The sequence below is a fragment of the Mesoplodon densirostris genome, chromosome 15 (genome assembly GCF_025265405.1).
Source record: "Mesoplodon densirostris isolate mMesDen1 chromosome 15, mMesDen1 primary haplotype, whole genome shotgun sequence".
NCBI classification, from domain to species: domain Eukaryota; kingdom Metazoa; phylum Chordata; class Mammalia; order Artiodactyla; family Ziphiidae; genus Mesoplodon; species Mesoplodon densirostris.
The window spans coordinates 43,191,333-43,208,344 of NC_082675.1; the positions used below are offsets into that span (position 1 = coordinate 43,191,333).

Consider the following 17,012-nt stretch of genomic DNA (forward strand, 5'->3'; position numbering starts at 1 on the left):
GACAGGTATCCTCAGTGAGGCAGTGTGGGGAAATGTGTCCCTGAGAGAAAGACCCCAGTCCTTTGAAGGCATGGGAGGACCTTGCCCAGGATGGGAATCAACTGAATAAAGTCTGAAACTATCACATCGTAAGGGTTACACATAGCCTAGCAAGTGAGAAGAGGGGGCTTTGTTGACCAGGAAGGAGATTCTGAGCCTATGAATAAGGAGCACTTCCTGACTCTGGATCAGATTCTGCTACCCATCTCTCTGGACTTCCGTATCCTCTCCCTGCCTAACAAGCTGAGGTGCTCAGATGTGCTGTCCATCCTGAGCTCTTAAGAAACGATACTAAGACCTTTTCTATACAGGTTACCGTCCTTCCCCTAACACTGGGTTGGCCAAAACGTGCGTTCGGGAAAAACCCGAACACACGTTTTGGCCAACCCAATATTTTAGTTAGGGAAACTATAAGTCTGATTTTAAAGTGCCCACCTGTACCTGGAAGAGTGGACAAGACCAGTCATGGGTCCATCTGCGGCTCATGCAGAGCCTCCTCTGGGATTAGGAGAGCCCATGTGCTCAGTGTGTGTGGCCCACTCCTCTGTGGGTGGGACCCAACTGATGGAGAGGGAGTAGCCGCCCAGTCACTTCAGCCTATTTCAATGATAGTTTTGTTGGTTTTAATGTGTCTCTCCCACTTGAATGTCAAGTCTATGAGAAATGAGACCTTCTGTCTTGTTCTTTATTGGGTCGTCAGTGACTGGCACATAGTAGGTACTCAATATTTGTTGATGGGAATCCCCTGGCAGTCCAGTGGTTAGGATTCTGCGCTTTCGCTGCTGAGGGCCCGGGTCCAATCCCTGGTCGGGGAACTAAGATCCCACAAGCTGCATGGCGCAGTCAAAAAAAACAAAAAATTAGTATTTGTTGAATAAATGGTCAAGTGAGAGCCCTGGGATACGCCCTGAGTTTGCCATTTACTAACTGAACTTCCTGGGGCAGGCGACTTAATCTTTCTAGGGTACAAGATTGTTATGCGATTGGATCGAATCATGTATGCTGAGAATGTACGGTAACAAGTTCCACACATATGTGTTAGCTACTGGATGGATCATGGGGACGAATTCTTCAGGAATGAGATGTGTATCTTTGGTAAAGGCAATGCATTGAAGGCTAATATTCTAATTATAATTCGTACTTCATGATGCAAATAATATTTACTGACTTCATTTCTAAACTTGTTGGTCTAAACTAAATTAAGACTAAAATGTGAAATATTTGATGATTTATGTCAGTTGAGCAAGTACTTTATTGCCACATCGGAAAAGAGAGTTAAAAGCATGACATAATCTCTCTCAAATTAGCACTTTGACACAAAGAGTGCCACTGTTCTATTTAATACATTGCCAGAAAGTTTCATATTCTTTATTGTATCTGGATGAAATATTTTCTGGTTGTAAAGTGGCCATGAGAATGTTTTTAAAACTATTAGTAAAAAAAAAACAAAAAACAAAACCTGCAATTTATCATCTGGTCACATGTATTGTTTTTAATGATAAAAGTTTAAAAGATCTCAGTTCCATATTCTATACGATTAAGATATTTTGTTTATTCAAATCAATTTAGAATATACTTTACTGGAATCATGACACTCTAATGAAACTTATAAATAAAAAGAGATCACTTTCTATAAATTTATTGCTTATAATTAAAAGAAATCAAATTGTGTATTTTTTAATGAGATGGATAGTTTTATTGAACACTGAAGACATATTGTCAATACTTGTAAGTCATTTCAACTTTTTTCTAAGATCTACTTAAAAGGTAGTCCAAAATTAATCCGTTAAACACTTTATATATATTTAAATTATCCTCTTCATGGTATAAAGGAGAGAATAAAAGATTGCAGATATAATTTTATTTTTATACTTCAGTGAGTTATACACTGGCTTAAACAGGGATACCTAGAATTTAATACGCATTTTTCTCTTTTATTATTTGCCTTTTGGTTATCATTATTTTGTTCTTACCATAGATGTGGGTCCTCCAGCTGGTTTCTTTGCATATTTCCATTCTTTCACCTGTGTTTATAAATATTTTGTGGGGTTTTTTTTTTTTTTTTGGATCCACTGTCTTAGCTTTAAAAGAGAATATTGAGGGTCAGCTGGAAATTGTATACAATCCCTCTGCTTTTCCTCTAGCCTGTCAGCAATCTCTAACCAACTGAAATTTTTTAAAGCTGTCAGTTATTGAGCACTTACTATGGGCTTTTACCACTCACAACTGGAGTGCAGTCAGCCCTCCATATCCATGGGTTCCACATCCACAGTTTCAACAAACCGCAGATCGAAAATATTGGAAAAATCATTCCAGAAACTTCCAAAAGGCAAAACTTGAATTTGCCATGCACCAGCATTTACATAACATTTACATTGTATTTATAATAGTATTTGTGTTTATAACTATAATACATTGTATTTACAACTATTTACATGGCATTTACGTGGTATTATGTATTATAAGTAACCCAGAAATGATTTAATGTATAAGGGAGGGTGTGTGCAGGTTATATGCAAATACTACACCATTTTACATATAGGACTTGAACATCTGCAGGGGTCCTGGAACCAATTCTCCGAGGATACCGAGGAACAACTGGATTCCCATCCTTCCCATCTAACAGATGGGAAACTAAGTTAACTTGCCCAAGGGTAATTCAGAGTTATTATTCTCTTAGCTTTAACTTGGTCTACCCTTTGGTAAGTCTAATTAGAACTGATGGAGAATGCTGAGTTTGCTCCAGATGTCCAGTAAGCTTGGAGGTACCTTGGCTACTTCCCTCCCCTTTACTTTTCTGATCCTGTGCCTTTTCTCTGTCTCCTTTTTGCTCCCATGTCACCAAAGTATCCTTGAAACCTTGTGTTATCTGTTGTCACCAGCGAAAAGGGCTACATGTCAGTGGTGGCCACTTCCCAGCGATGTTCCTGCAGGAAGAAGTCGGGTCGCCCCAGGTTGGCAGAGCCCGGGCAGCTTGCCTGTGCAGTCTGGGCGGAAGCTGGCGGCCAAGGGCCGCTGCGAGGAAGAGCCTCCGTGGGCAGCCTGTCGTCCTGTGCCAAGAGGTACAGACTTGCCCCATGAAGCGCCTTAGTGTCATTAACATCTTCCATTTGGCGGGCACTTCACTGTCATTTTTATTGGTTCTTTTTACTAGCCATACCTGCATCAGAGCTGTGTTCACTTTTTGTTTTAATTAAGTGCTCTGGCTGAAGTGGGAAAGACTGAAGGCCTTGGGGAGCTGGTCTTCAACTGCCAACCAGTCAGGGATCAGACAGAACCGTGCAGCGCCCCGTGGGGGTCAGCCCTCAACCACTGCAGAAAGGGTTCCAGGAGCTTGGGCTTCACTGTAAGGAAAGATCCCCCAGTCAGTCTGGCTAGAGCTGTCAGTCACTGACGTCTGGAACCTGTGCTGAGCCATTCTATTTCACCCTAATCCAGAATGTTCCCTTGGATTTTCCTGAAACACCAAAAGCATGAAAATCACATTAAGCCTCTTTTAGGTTTTAAAAGACACATCCATCCACATGCTTGTGCTTCAGGGTCCTTTTTTTTTCTTTCTTCCTTTAATGCCTAACTGCACTGCTTTTATAACTTCAGCTAGGGAATTCCCTGGCTGTCCAGTGGTTAGGGCTCTGTGCCCTCACTGCCGAGGGTGCGAGTTCAATCCCTGGTCGGGGAACTAGGATCCCACAAGCCACACAGTGCAGTCAACAAAACAAAACTTCAGCTATAAATGACGGCCCCCAAAGTAGCACTGTATAAGAGGCCTGGACCTGGACTTGGAACTTCACTCCTCAGTGGTGAGGTGAACTTGAGAAACTGCCTAACCTCTCTGAGGGTCAGTTTTTCTCATCTGTAGGATGGGTATAATCACAGTTCCTCCCCTCCCCCTTCAGCTTGCTTATACTGTGTGTACAGAGTATCACAGGAGTTATCACACATCGGGGTTTATCTTTCAGGTTACTTGTCTGCCCCCTCCACGAGACTGAGTCCTCCAAGGACAAGGAATTTATCTATGTCGGCACCATCTATTTAACCCAGTACCTGACACTACAAAGGGCCCTGCAAAGCTTCCTTAGAATGAAGTCACATACAAGAAAGCCATTTGCAAATCATTAAGCACTATTCTCATGTACCTTAGTAATTGATTACTCATTGTATGGTCCCAGACTCAAGATGTGAAAGAAATACTGCTGGGTACCAAAGGAGCCAGGCTTTAGTAATTCAAAGAGCTGGAACTGAAATGTAAACTAGGACACAGTACCAGTTCTGAATTTCTTTGGGTTATTGCATAAATACTCAGTCTTAAAACACGTGGATTAACACAGGGTGAACGTTTAGAGGGGCTGATATGGAGAGAGCTGTGGCAGCCTACTTCGTGCTAAAATAGTATACTAAGGCCTTCTCAAGAGAGATCAATGTCACAGCAAGGAAAAGGCTTACATTTTGACAAGGTAAGATTTTATTTCTTCTGAGTTTTTACATTGTCTCTTCACACACTTTTAAGGCTTAAATGTTTAGTCTTTCAGTTTGGTCGGGCCATCTTCGGTCCCATTTCTTAGAAAGTAATACACACTGTTTACTACCCAGGCTTTACTTGTTAACAGTCATTAGATGGTACAAGACCCTCGTCCTCTCCATTGGGTCCTCCTTCTGACTTGCCCCAGGTATTCCCACTGTCGTTTCTCCAGAATCTTCTCTTAACTATTTCTAAGTTATTCTTTACCTCCAAATTCCTGCCCTTGCACACAGTAAGTGCTCAATAAATGAATCCTATTTTCAGAGTTTTTCTGTACAGCAGTCTCCTTCATCTTGACTGTTCTCAGATCATCACTCACATCCCAAGAGGTGGTTCTAAAATACATCACTTGAGATAGTAGTTAAATGCTATGAATAGGATCTAGGATTCCACGATCCTCTTCATAAGTTTAAAAACATAAACTTGAGAAACATACCTTGAACTTTACCACCCCACCCGTAAAATAATCCTGAAAATAGTGAAATCACCAGCACTATGAGTATCCTACTGTTAATTATAAAAATTCGACGTGTGAATGAACACCACGTTGAGAAGAAAAGAGAATGAAGCTAGCATAATCTGTTTTCTAATATTCTTGTTACACTTTTATTTAGGTCTGTGTGTTTCTGCAGCAACATGTTTTCCACTGTAAAATAAATTTTCTGCCAGTCTCTTTTTTTTTTCTGGAGCAAAAAACAATGAGATATTTGTTCAAGATGGAAAGAAAATATCTAAAATCTATTTATATATAACTTTGTCAGAAAAAAATGTCACAAAATAGAAACCAACATTCCAGATGAGCTGGCTTAATGAAATTAATAGAATTATTAATTAAAGCTATTAATAATTAATTAATTAAAATAATTAATATAATTCTCAAACCCACAAACTTATACTACTGGGAATATGGTGGCTGAATACTGTGATGATTTGAAAAGCAAACTAAATTAGAGGTGATAGATCCCTGCATCATCACAGAAACTGTTTCTATTTTATAAGAGTGCTCACGTTGTCAAACTGAGAACAAGTCAGAAGAGGTCATTAACTGGTCAGCAATGCTGCATCAGAACACCAACCAATTACCCTGATTCTGCAGCCTATTCAAAGCATATATTAGTACACATCAACTTCAAGTAAAACTTCTATTGATTTTATATAGTCTCCAAGACAGAAGTCAAGAATTAGAAAATTAAAAAAAAAAAGAATTAGAAAATTATAATCCAATTATGCATTAGGGAAATGCAAACAATATAACAGAAGATCTAGCCAAATACAGGCCCTACTTCTAGAATACTGGAACTAAAATTTATGAAAGTCATTACAAAGAATAATGCTAGTTAAATGCCAATGAACTATTTTTACTCTTTTTATACGAAATGTACAAATTTCGGAGGGGGGGTGACAGTGGCAGCAGTACCTCTTACTACCTTATGTAAAATACTTGAACATTCTCATCAATACTGCCATCATCTGTTTAATACTTCCAGTATATTTTCTCAACGTCTGTTTACTTAAAGTTGTATGGAATGACATAATAAGCAATACAACCTGAATTACACCCCCCCAAAAAAATTTACGAGTCATTGCCATAACGACCTTCATAATGTTTTAAGAACCCCAGTATTATGACTGCTCCCCTAATCCCAAACCATTCCAAATAATAGTTACTCTTGTGAAAAGCTGTCAATCTCCTTCTAAGCCAACTTTTGTGAATCCCCTGGAGTTTGGGCGGCAATTATGCCCCTCAGAGAGTGCCTCCTACCCCCTCTAGCAATGGGAAGGGTCTGCAGAACAAACTTAGAAGAAGCTGTGGAGCTAAGTCTCAAAGAAAAGTAGAGGGTAGAAAAACCAGCTTTGGTGTAAAGCATCCACTTGGATGGCTGTCTTGAGGTGACAGTGAGAGGGAGGGGGCCTGGGTGAGCCACAGTGCCAGAGGCCTCCTGAGATTGCCCATCTCCTAGGAGACAACAGGGGGTGCTACTGGCCCAAGGCAATAGACACCCCAGAAGGAGACACGGCAGAAAGGCCCCTGCACAGCACCTGGACGACCTATTCGCAAGAGAAGCACCGAAGACGGAGACTGGGACTTTTTCAGCAAGATCAGCCGTTTTTCATATGTCAAACATTCTGTGCTAAGATAATAAAATGATAGAAAATGTTCATCGAGCACTCCTGTTTTAAGCACTTTTTAAACACTAATTCATTTAACACTGACGACCCTAGGAGGTGAGTATGACCACTGTCCCCATCTGACCCAGGAGGAAACTGAAGACCAGGTTGGTTCTGGGCAGAGCTGAGCTTTGACCCCGGCAGTCAGGCCCTGGAGTCTACTCTTAACATGTTCTATGTGATGGGGCTTCTCAAAACAGGTGGATACTGTCCCCAGACTCGTCAGAGGCTGGGACCACACACAGCGAATTGGAAGCATGTTAAGCACTGGAAATATTCTTCTGTGTTCCCAGTTTTTTTGCTGTATTTTAACAAGTTCGCGCTTCTTAAGTTGCTCCAGGAAAGCACCTCAGGCAGTGATATGAATCTAATGTTATATCATCTTCTCTTTAATGGATTCTTTTATTTGAACAGTTAAGAATTTTGGAATCAACAGACCATGGATTTAAAAGCAGACTCTGAAATCTGACAGTTCTGTACTCAAATCCCAGCATAGTCACTAACCAGTTGTTGGACCTTCAGTAAATTAAGTCAACATCTATTAACAGACTCCTCTTTTGTAAAGTGGACATAATAACCATAACTCCTTGAAGGACTGTGTGAAGATTAAAGGAGACCAAGTAGCCCACTGCTCCTGAGCGATGCAGAGGCTGCCGGTGGGGGGACCACTTTAAAGCCCTCTGTTCATCTTGGCTATTATTCATGATGACATTCCACTTCCTAACTACAGAGTCAGTGAGAGAGGCTGGGACAGTTGACATCAGACTCTTCAAGGAGGGAATCACGTTTGTCTCTGGACTGTAGCCCAGTAAAACGGAAGCCTCGGGGCCGCACACTCCCTCACTTCACTCCTGTATGGATCTGGTCCAAATGTCCATTCCCTGACCCAGAACAGTGAAGAAGCCAGGATGGTGAAACAGTTCACCTGTGTAAGTTCCTTAAAAACCACATGGCAGGGCCTTCCCTGACAGTCCGGTGGTTAAGACCATGATTCCAATGCAGGGGGTGCGGGTTCGATCCCTGGTGGGGGAACTAAGATCTTGCCTGCCGCGTCGCAGCCAAAAAAAAACCCCAAACCAAAAACTACATGGCAAAAGCCACAGCAAGTTTAGGTATCAAAACTAATCCACAAGCTTAAGAAACGTGGTGGAAAGAGCCCTTATGGGACCCGGTGCTAAAAATAACAGTTCCCTTTGTCTTGTGTTAAGAGAGGAAGGATGGGGACTGAGTGGTGAGACCGTGGACTGAACCGGGTGAGTTACCCTGGACTGGGGACATGTAGTTAAAACTAGAAATTGATAATTACAAGCTTCAAAACTAGTCTTGACATTCGGTAACCCAATTATCACAAAGGAAGCAACACTTATCTCTGTCATTCTCCAGCATTCCTTTCCAAATTCCTCTTTCTTCCCAGAAGCCTACAGCCTAACCTCTCTTAAATCTGTCAGCCCTTTGTAGGTAGCACATTTTTGCCTCCTTCCTTACTGACCGGATCAAACCGCTCATCTGCCAGGGTTCACTGCCAGGTGATCAGGGGAAAGCAGTAATTCAGGGTGTGAAGGGAGTCTAGACACTCCCAGGAAAGGCTTGCATTACAAAGATGAGTTTCAAATGTCTGTACTCAGGTGGAGATGGGGCTGGTGATGGGGGAAGAACTGAGCGGCCCTGGATGGTGCCCGGGCCCTGGATGGCGCCCGGGGCTTCCCTCCAAGGCCTCCCCAGGTTCCCGCAGTTTCCCAGGGTTCCAGACGTAGGAGACCCTTACCGCCCCCCATCCCTGTTCCTTCACGCCTGAGGGACTTCCCTATACTTCCCCCGCACCCTCTCCCCACCCCCCACCCCCGCTCCCCTCCCCCTTCACTCCCCTCCCCCCCATATTAAAAACAACCGAACTAACTACCTGGAGGGCCCACAAGAGCTGAACTGTTTCCAACTGCTAAACACAAATCACAAATCTCAGAAAGTAGTGGGTTCCCAGAAAAAGGAAGTTCCCACTGGGGTTTGCAAAGCTGCCCAAGAGCAAACTGCTGTGACAAAAACTACAATTAAAGCTCAGACACTCTGGCCTTCCAATACTGGAAGATGGTTCCCACTTCCATTTGTTTTGAAGATTCTGTGACCCAAGATGAGGACAAATTTAGGATAGGATATGAATAAAAAAAAAATCAGTCACAAAGGAAAGTTTGCTGTCAGATATAAATGGATCTTTTTTTAAGGAAAAAAAGGCTCTGTCAGATTGTTATATAGCACAAGCTGAAAGGAAGAAAGGCTGACAGTAAAAAAAAAAAAAAAAAGTGTTGAACAGAATTACTGAAAACCTAAAACACGTCTAATTAGGTTGGGCCTCCTGTAATCTGACAGGATGCGCTGGGGTCCAGTGTCTAGGTCACAGCCATGGGCGCTAGGTAATATCCCCTCACATGCAGGTTCAATCTCAGCCCATAGCGGCTATTAGTGAGATATCCTGAATGGCTTAAATGTCCATTTATTTCTAGACCATATAGAAGCTCAATCTCTGTTATAAAGACTCGATACCATTCAGAGACCATCCTCTCTTGAAAGAGAAGGCAAAGAGAAACTTTCACAAATCTGGAAACCCAAAGAGCCTAAAACTTTACAAGTTCATCTGTTTCCCTTGTGATGTTCATGCATCAAGCAGAGAATCACTTCAGCTTGGAAGCCCGTCCTCTGCAAACCCTGACCGAGGGCAAAAACTGAATCCTGCTCCTCTTGGCAGTACTTAGCAGGTAGCAAGAGGTTCAGGTAACAATGGTTGAGCTGAGGGACTTCCCTGGCAGTCCAGTGGTTAAGACTCCTTGCTCCCACTGCAGGGGGCACGGTTCGATCCCTGGTCAGGGAACTAAGATCCTGCATGCCCTGCAGTGGGGCCAAGAAAAACAACAACAAAAAACAATGGTTGAGTTGAATTCAGCTTCTTTAGAATATTACTAGTGTTAAATAAAAATGTTTATCAGCACAAGGTTTCAAATTCTAAAGCTCCATTTTCTTTCATTTTCATTTATCGAAGTCAATCAATCTCCCTTTTTGGACCAATTAATTCCCACTACCTATCTCCTATCTAAATTCTCCAAAGAAGTCTTTCAAATAGCATCCTGACCAATTGGTACAATGCAGTGAATGATCAATCAAGAGAAGTAAAATAGGTTCTAGAAATAAAAGTTCTAGATTACTAGTTTATGTTTGGTCCTAAGATTTTCAACATATGTAACCACAAAGCAACTCCTATATCGATTCTGCTTTTGAAATGGCAGTGGAGATACCAAAAGATAACTTGAAAGTGAACTTTTTAAAAAATCACTGAAGTGGAGCTTTGGCCTAAATCAAGGTGAAAACCTAAGAGGTCTCACACACAACTCACAGTCCTATTTGAAGAAGGGGCTCTTCTTGCTTGAAATCCATCTACAATGATGAGAGGATGGTCTTTTAGGTGACATTTGTTAGGGGAACCAGATTTTAAATCAGGGTTTACGTTCGAGATAAATGGCATCCACTTTCTCCTTTGGTGGCAAATACTTCTTTTTCTATTTCCTGGATCAGATATGATAGATAATGAGCTGACATATATGTAGGTTCATATCAATTTAAAATAATACACCTGAGTACTCACTGCACTATGAATACGCAAGAGTAAAACTACAGATTTCTTTCGTCACCTTTTAACCTTATTTTAATCTCATTTTAATATTTAATGAGGCCAAAATCTTGCCAATGAGACTACTTGCCAAGTGGAAAATGATTAGTTTATAAAGATTCCTGGTACCAAAGCCAAAATAGTAGGTGCCAAGAATATTTTAGGGAGATAATTTTCACACTTTTGTTTGGTACCAAGAAAGGTACAGTCCATAAAAACTTTAGCAACAAAACTATACTATTTAGAATCTAAACTCCTACTAGTATTCTTTTTTCTGTAAATGATAAAGACTAAAGTTACAGATCTCTATCATCCCATCTAGGCTGAAGTACTGTTGACTGAGGCAGGAAAAATGCTGCATTTTCATGCAAAGAGAACAGCTATGAAGAGGTAGGATATGGGACGTGCTAAGCCTTTAAATAGAACCACGTTATCTCCACCTGGGAGCTAGATGTTGTACTAGTAACTGGATCATCTTAAATCACAACAGCCTTGGGTGGGGAGGGGAGGGAACTAAAACCATCCCTTACTTTGAATACAGACCTTCAAGAGAATTTATGAATGAACCAGTTAAGGTAACCAACACAACCACCAAGCCCTCCACCCACTCCAAAACCAACTAAAACCGGGCACTTCACATGAGTAAAACAATCACAAATTCCATAATCTTCATTAATCCTTGAGTGCATTCAGTTTTCAACCAGTCCCATAAGTGATACACTTATGAACACCCTCAACAAGTAAAAACAGTAAGTGCATTTATAGTAACAGGCTCTTCATTTTTTTGAGAAACTTGCAATGTTACAAAAGAATCAAACATCAGGGTGGGACTGTGGCATCAAGTGGTCCTTAGTGGAATTCGGTGCCACTCCCCTTGATGAGGGTCTAGCCTGTATTAAAGTTAGACAGCCTGTGTTTATAATTAAGTGATAATGACCGAAGGTCGAGGTACACAGGGCATTTCCTGGGGATTAATGACCAGCCAAAGGAGTTGCCGACCTAAAGCAAAGCCTCCGGCCAGTAACCCCAGCCAGTCATTAATCCCCAGGAAATGCCCTGAACCTCAACAGTGATTTTAGTAAATACAGGAGGAAAAAGTTTAATATCAGCTTTGTACTTAAGTTAAACACCTGTTTCATACTTAGAATGCTCAGACTTCATAAAGTGAGTCCTACAGGAGTTACTAAAGAGTTCCCTTAAACTTCTTAATGCTGATTAAAAAAATGTTCACCCTAACATTAGTGAAAGAAAAGAGGGCAACTTTTTGTAGTGTTTTAACTGCAAGAGACTTAGCTAAGATACTGTTTGAGAGGCATAATGATAACATAACCAACATATGGACCCTCAAATCTACATTTAACCAGGGAGTTACCTGACAATCACTCAAGAATAAAAGAATCAGTGTTCAGGTTTACAGAAATGATTGATCTCACTCAGTTAAAATGAAAGACTGTGACAGAGTGACTGCAATTCTTAGAACAAAACCAAACCAACTAAACAAACCCCCCTAATCTTTCGTGGATCTTATGTCATTATTCTATGTGACACTGGTGTCAAGAAACCAGTAGACAAATGCCAGGGGACAAACTGCTTCATTGTTAAATTCAAGCAGATAGATACTTTAATAAACTCTCTTAGGCTTTTAACTCTTAATTAATCAGGTGCTACTTGAAACCAGGGCATTTTAAGGGTTTTTACTTTCTCAGAAGAATGCGATCGTTTATTTCTGCTTTCAAAGAAAAAGCAAACCCAAATTCTCCAAAGAGGAGAAAGAGCTCTCCTGTCCATCCTTACAACGCCCTACAACCACCTCCTGGTCTGTCAGAAACTACCGTGCACACTACAAGTGCAGAAAGACACGTAGCCTCCGGTCTCGTGTATTTTAGAGAACTTCGGTGTTTATAGTACCTTTCACAGCCCCTTTCTCGGTTGGCCTTGAGGCTTGCTGATTAGCAAGCAAACGTTTGCAAGGGTCAGTGTGTCCAGAACTGGAATTTCCACTTTGGAAAAAGCACAGAGGTACCTGACATCTGTTCCTTGAAAGGCCTGCACTACACCTCCAAACTTGGAGCTGAAATTCCTACTTCTGCTGGATGGCAGGGAGGGCAAAGCTGTAAAACCCCCAGTGGCTACTCCTGCCTGGAGAATAGAGCAGAGTTCCCAAGGACCTCTGCTTTCTGGCTCCTACAGCACAGTACCCAAAAGATGAATATAGTTTTAATAATATGAATATATTCCTCCAGGAAAAATAATAAGACAAGCATCCAATCGAAACCCCAATCTCTACCCAGAATTCTAAGTGCTTAGAAATAAATAATTTTTGTGTAAAAACAGTATCCTTATCTTTGTTGAGGATATTGAAGTCCAGAGAGGTGAACTGACTTGCCCAAGGTGGCTCAGCTTCTGGGCTAGCACTCTTACTTTGGTGTTCTTTCCACACTACTGTGTTGTTATCCCAGTAGTCTATCTTCCCACCACTTATCTGCCCCCTAGACAGAGAGCTCCATGGTGCTAGGAAAGACAGCAATGTTTCAGTGCCCACTCTGCTGGGCACCATGGGGCATGCTCCAGTTGGGAGCCTGGCTGGCAGTGGAGATACTACCTTTCCATAACTTTAACAAGTGACTTTAGTTTATGAAAACTACATCCCAAACGTTGCTTTACATTCAACTACACCTTACGGTATAAACTGGCACTCAACCACCAGTCTCTCCAAAACCCGCCCCTTTACAGTAAGTAGGATTGGCATGTTTTCTTTTTTAATAATTTATAACTTTTTCTACCTTCATAAGTTAGGGCGAATATGTAATATAGTATTTTAATGGTTACTTTATTCAAAGATATTTTAAGTAACTGCTTCATTTATATGCACAGCATTCCTGCACTCTTTGCCTTATAAACTCAGGCATTCAGTGGAGAGAGGCTGCGAGGGTTGAGCTGACCCTTTTGTTCTGCGAACTTTGACGTTTTCAGCGTTACTGCGCAGCAGGGATTGTTAGGTAGCTTGCCCTCTCACAGCCTTTAAGGTTAGGTGTAAACTGTCCTGAAAAGCATCAAGAGTTAAGTTTCTAAGGGTGAAATCAAATCCGACTCAGCATATTTGCTACTTTGAAAAACTTCCCCCCAACCCAGACCTGAGTTAGCACGAGTTAGTCTCGAAGTGGTACCAGAGAAACATTTCATGCATAGAGTTTGGTTTGGTTACCTGGGTGGGGGAAACAATAGCAGGTGAAACTACTGTGGGAGAATTGGTGCTTCTGTGCCCATTGGCTTCTGGAAGAAGAGGCAGGGGGTCGTGTTTCACGGAAACCACCACCACCGCATCCACAGGCTCCGAGGAGGGGCGGATACAAAGTCTTTTAGGGGAAGAGGGGCCGCAGATTTCCCCCGACCCGAACACGGACTCGTACAGGGCGCGCTTGGGCGCAGCCTCCGATTTCACGTCGGGCCCGACCTGGCTGTCTCTGGGGAGGATATAGGTGTTCCCCAGCGAGGGCGGCTGGGGGCGGTGGTGGTGAGAGGGATGGGTGGGGGGATGGGGGGAGTGGTGGCGAGCCGCCCCGTTCAGAGCCTCGGCGTAGCAGCCCTGCGGGGCGGGCGAGCCCAGTTTGGTGCCGATGCCCGCGATGCTGTTGAGCGTGGCGATGGAGACGGCGCCGATGCAGTGGTTGGTGTAGGTCTTGGAGAGCTTGGCCGCCTTGGACAGCATCTGCATCCTGGTGCCCAGCAAGTTCTTGCCGATGGCTTTGTTCTCGTACCAGGTCACATCGCCCTCGCTGCAGTGGTCCCGGGGCCGCTGGAAGAACGCCTTGCAGAGGGGGTTGCGCTTCGACAGGTACTTGACGAAGCTGGCGTAGGGGCAGAACTCGGTGCCCGTCTCGTACATGCGCGGCAAGTTCTCCTCGTCGCTGCTCTCGGCGCGCTTCTTGCTCCACGACGACGAGCGCGACTTGTGGTAGGGCCCGAGGGACTTGAAGTAGACGAACTTGCGGCCGTCCTCGTCCATGGCCAGCCCGAAGGAGTCCTCCTCCAGCTCGCGCTGGTTCTCGCGGCCGCGCGTGCAGAAGTACATGCACGTCTCGAACCAGACCTTGTTCAGCAGCCCGAAGGGCGTGTTGGTGCTGAAGACGCTGGAGGTGTAGAGCTTGCGCAGGTCGGCGCGCGTGATGGCTTGCTTCTGCACCACCGGCCCGGCGCCCTGCTCCTCGAGCTTGCGGATGACCGCGGCCAGCGTCAGGTTAGCGCTGCGCAGCTCCGGGTCCTTGGTGAGGTCGAGCGTGCGGCAGTACGGGGGCTCGTTGAGGTAGCGGTTGAGGGAGCTGCGGATGCTGATGAGCGACGACTTGCTGTAGAGCTGGCCGCTCTTGGAGCGGGCCTCGGCGTAGAAGGAGCGCAGCACGCGGCACAGCGCCCCCTTGTCCATGGTCTCGAAGTCCGGGCTCTGCGCCTTCTCGCTCAGGTACTCCCGGAAGATGCGCACGGCGTAGCGGGTGGCCAGCCGGGTGTTCTCGCTCAGCCGGGCCCGCTCGGGGCGCTGCAGCACGTCGGGGTCCAGCTCGGCGCCGTCCCCAGGCGGACCGCCGCGGGCCCGGGGCGCCAGCAGCCGCGGCGGCGCCTCGGGCTCCAGCGCGGCGCTCTGGTCCATATTGATCATATGGACCGGCTCCGGCTCCAGCTCCTCCCCGGCCGAGTCCTCGGGCTCCAGGGGCTCGTCCCAGTCCAGACCCATCTCTTCCTCCTCCTCTTCCTCCTCCTCCTCCTCCTCCAGCCCCCCACCTCCGTCCTCCTCCTCGTCCCCCGTTATCTGCACCTCCTGGATCTCGTCCTCCTCCTCCTCTTCCTCCTCCTCCTCGCCCGCGCTGCAGTAGTGCGGGCGGCCGTGGCGGCGGCCTCGGCCCCCCGCACCGCGCTCGCCCTCGCCCCGCTCCCCATTGTTCTCGGCGGCGGCGGCGGCGGCGCTGGCGCTGCCGCCCGCGCTGGTGTTACAGTCCCCGCTGCCAGGCATTCTCGCCATATTGCCGTCTCTCTGCCAGTCCTCGGGCAGGGCGCATGCGCTATATTGGACCGCAGCGCTGAGAGCTTTTGTGTTTAATGACCTTCAGCTACCGGGAGGCAAAGCCGGGCTCTTAAAGGAGCCGCGCTCCAATTGTCAGTTCGGAGCGCTGCTCCGGAGGGGCAGCGGCGCGCAGGGGATGGAGGGGTAGGGAGGCGGGGGTAAATTAGACAGGGAGAGCGTAAAGACCGAGGCTGGCTGGACCCTCTTCCTCCCCCACCTCTCCCCCGACTCCGAAGAAAACTTTGAAGGGAAAAAAAAGGAAAGGGAGGGAGAGCTGTCGGTGGGGGTGAAACACTCCCAACTTACCCTCTGGCGGAGTGGCGCGCGGGCCCGGGCGAGAGAGAGAGGGAGGGCCGGCGGGAGGGAGGGGCGGTCTCGCTTCTCTAAGTAATGCCCGAGGAGCAGTGCCCCTTCCACCGCCCCCTCATTGCCCCCCGGAGCCGGGGGTTCCGGGAGGCGGCAGCACCCGGTGGGCCGCGGATGCTACTTCGAGAAGCCCGTGTCTGGGGCCGCCCGGAGCGGAGCGGAGCAGGCAGGTTAATGAGTAGGGTGGAGGAGGCACGGCGGGGCCCCGCACCCTCTCTGCGCCCGCGGCCAGGGCGCAGCGGGCGAGGCTTGGGAGCGGGATGGGGCTGCCGGCAGCGGCGACTCCCCCACCTACTTGCTGGGGGCGAGGCGCGGGGCCCTGCGGCCAGCCGCAAGGCTCCCAGCTCCCTTTCTGACTCTTGCAAAGAAGCGAAACACGCCCCACGTCAGCCTCATCCCTTTCGACTTTTCCAACAGCCACTTTTAAGCTGTCATTAAAGACCGGGGGCGCTCCCCGTAGGTCTGGGGCAAGTCCGCGCCGGTCCAGCCAGCCTGGGGAAGGAGCGAGGAAGAAAGACTGGGAGGGGCGGGTGGGAGGGGAGACGCGGGAAGAGGCGCTGGGGACCCCAGGGACCCCTCCCCACCCGCCCAGGCCACCGCCCTCCTGCCTCGGAGCAAACTGACACAACTCCCTCCGGCGAGGCGCTCCACCTAGTTGGAGCGAGCAATGCCGGTCCCTAAGATCCGTCTGGCAGGAGGACGGAAAAAGTGAACTTGGGTCTCGGCCGCCCCCGCCGCCGCCACAATTCCGGCAATTGGGATCCCGAGCGTGCTCTAGTTCCAAGTTTGCCAACTGCCGTTCGTTTGCCCTCAGGGCTGCGCTGCCTTCGGCGCGCGGGGGCGGGCACCTCCGAAACTGGAAAGGCGGCCAAAGAGCTCGTCCGGGTCCCGCTTTCCCATCGGAGACACTGTCCCACTTCCAGCCAAAGGCCCGCCCCCGGCGCGCCCAGGCTCCGGGCACGTCCTCGTCACCGCCTCCGGGTCTCCCAGGGGCAGCGCCCCCAGAGCCTTCGGAGGCCTCGACTGATTTCTCTGGAAGTACAGGCACGGCCACCTACGGAGTTCGCCCCGTATTCTAACTTTCTCCTCCTCGGGCAGCCTGAGTGTCTCCCCCGCGGCGCGCTAGTCAACTCCGAGTCCCACGGGCTAGGGGAACCTACGGAGTCAGGTACCAGCAGCGCGCGGCCCAAGCCGGCCAGCCTGTGAGGCTG

The 17,012-nt window shown here is 46.7% G+C and overlaps 1 protein-coding gene across 3 annotated transcripts in view; it reads right to left on the reverse strand.

Annotated features, from left to right (window-relative positions):
• KCTD1 (potassium channel tetramerization domain containing 1) overlaps positions 1 to 15,904 on the reverse strand; it is an 89,865-nt gene extending 73,961 nt beyond the window's left edge. Inside the window, exon 1 of one of the 3 annotated variants that reach the window (XM_060119338.1) lies at positions 15,742 to 15,904. Coding sequence is in view for 1 of the 3 variants with exons in the window: in XM_060119336.1 (XP_059975319.1) it covers positions 13,585 to 15,393 (1,809 nt within the window). In the remaining 2 variants the exon portion in view is untranslated. The other 2 variants (XM_060119337.1, XM_060119336.1) reach the window with 2 other exon arrangements.
• Between the last annotated feature and the right edge of the window lie 1,108 nt (positions 15,905 to 17,012).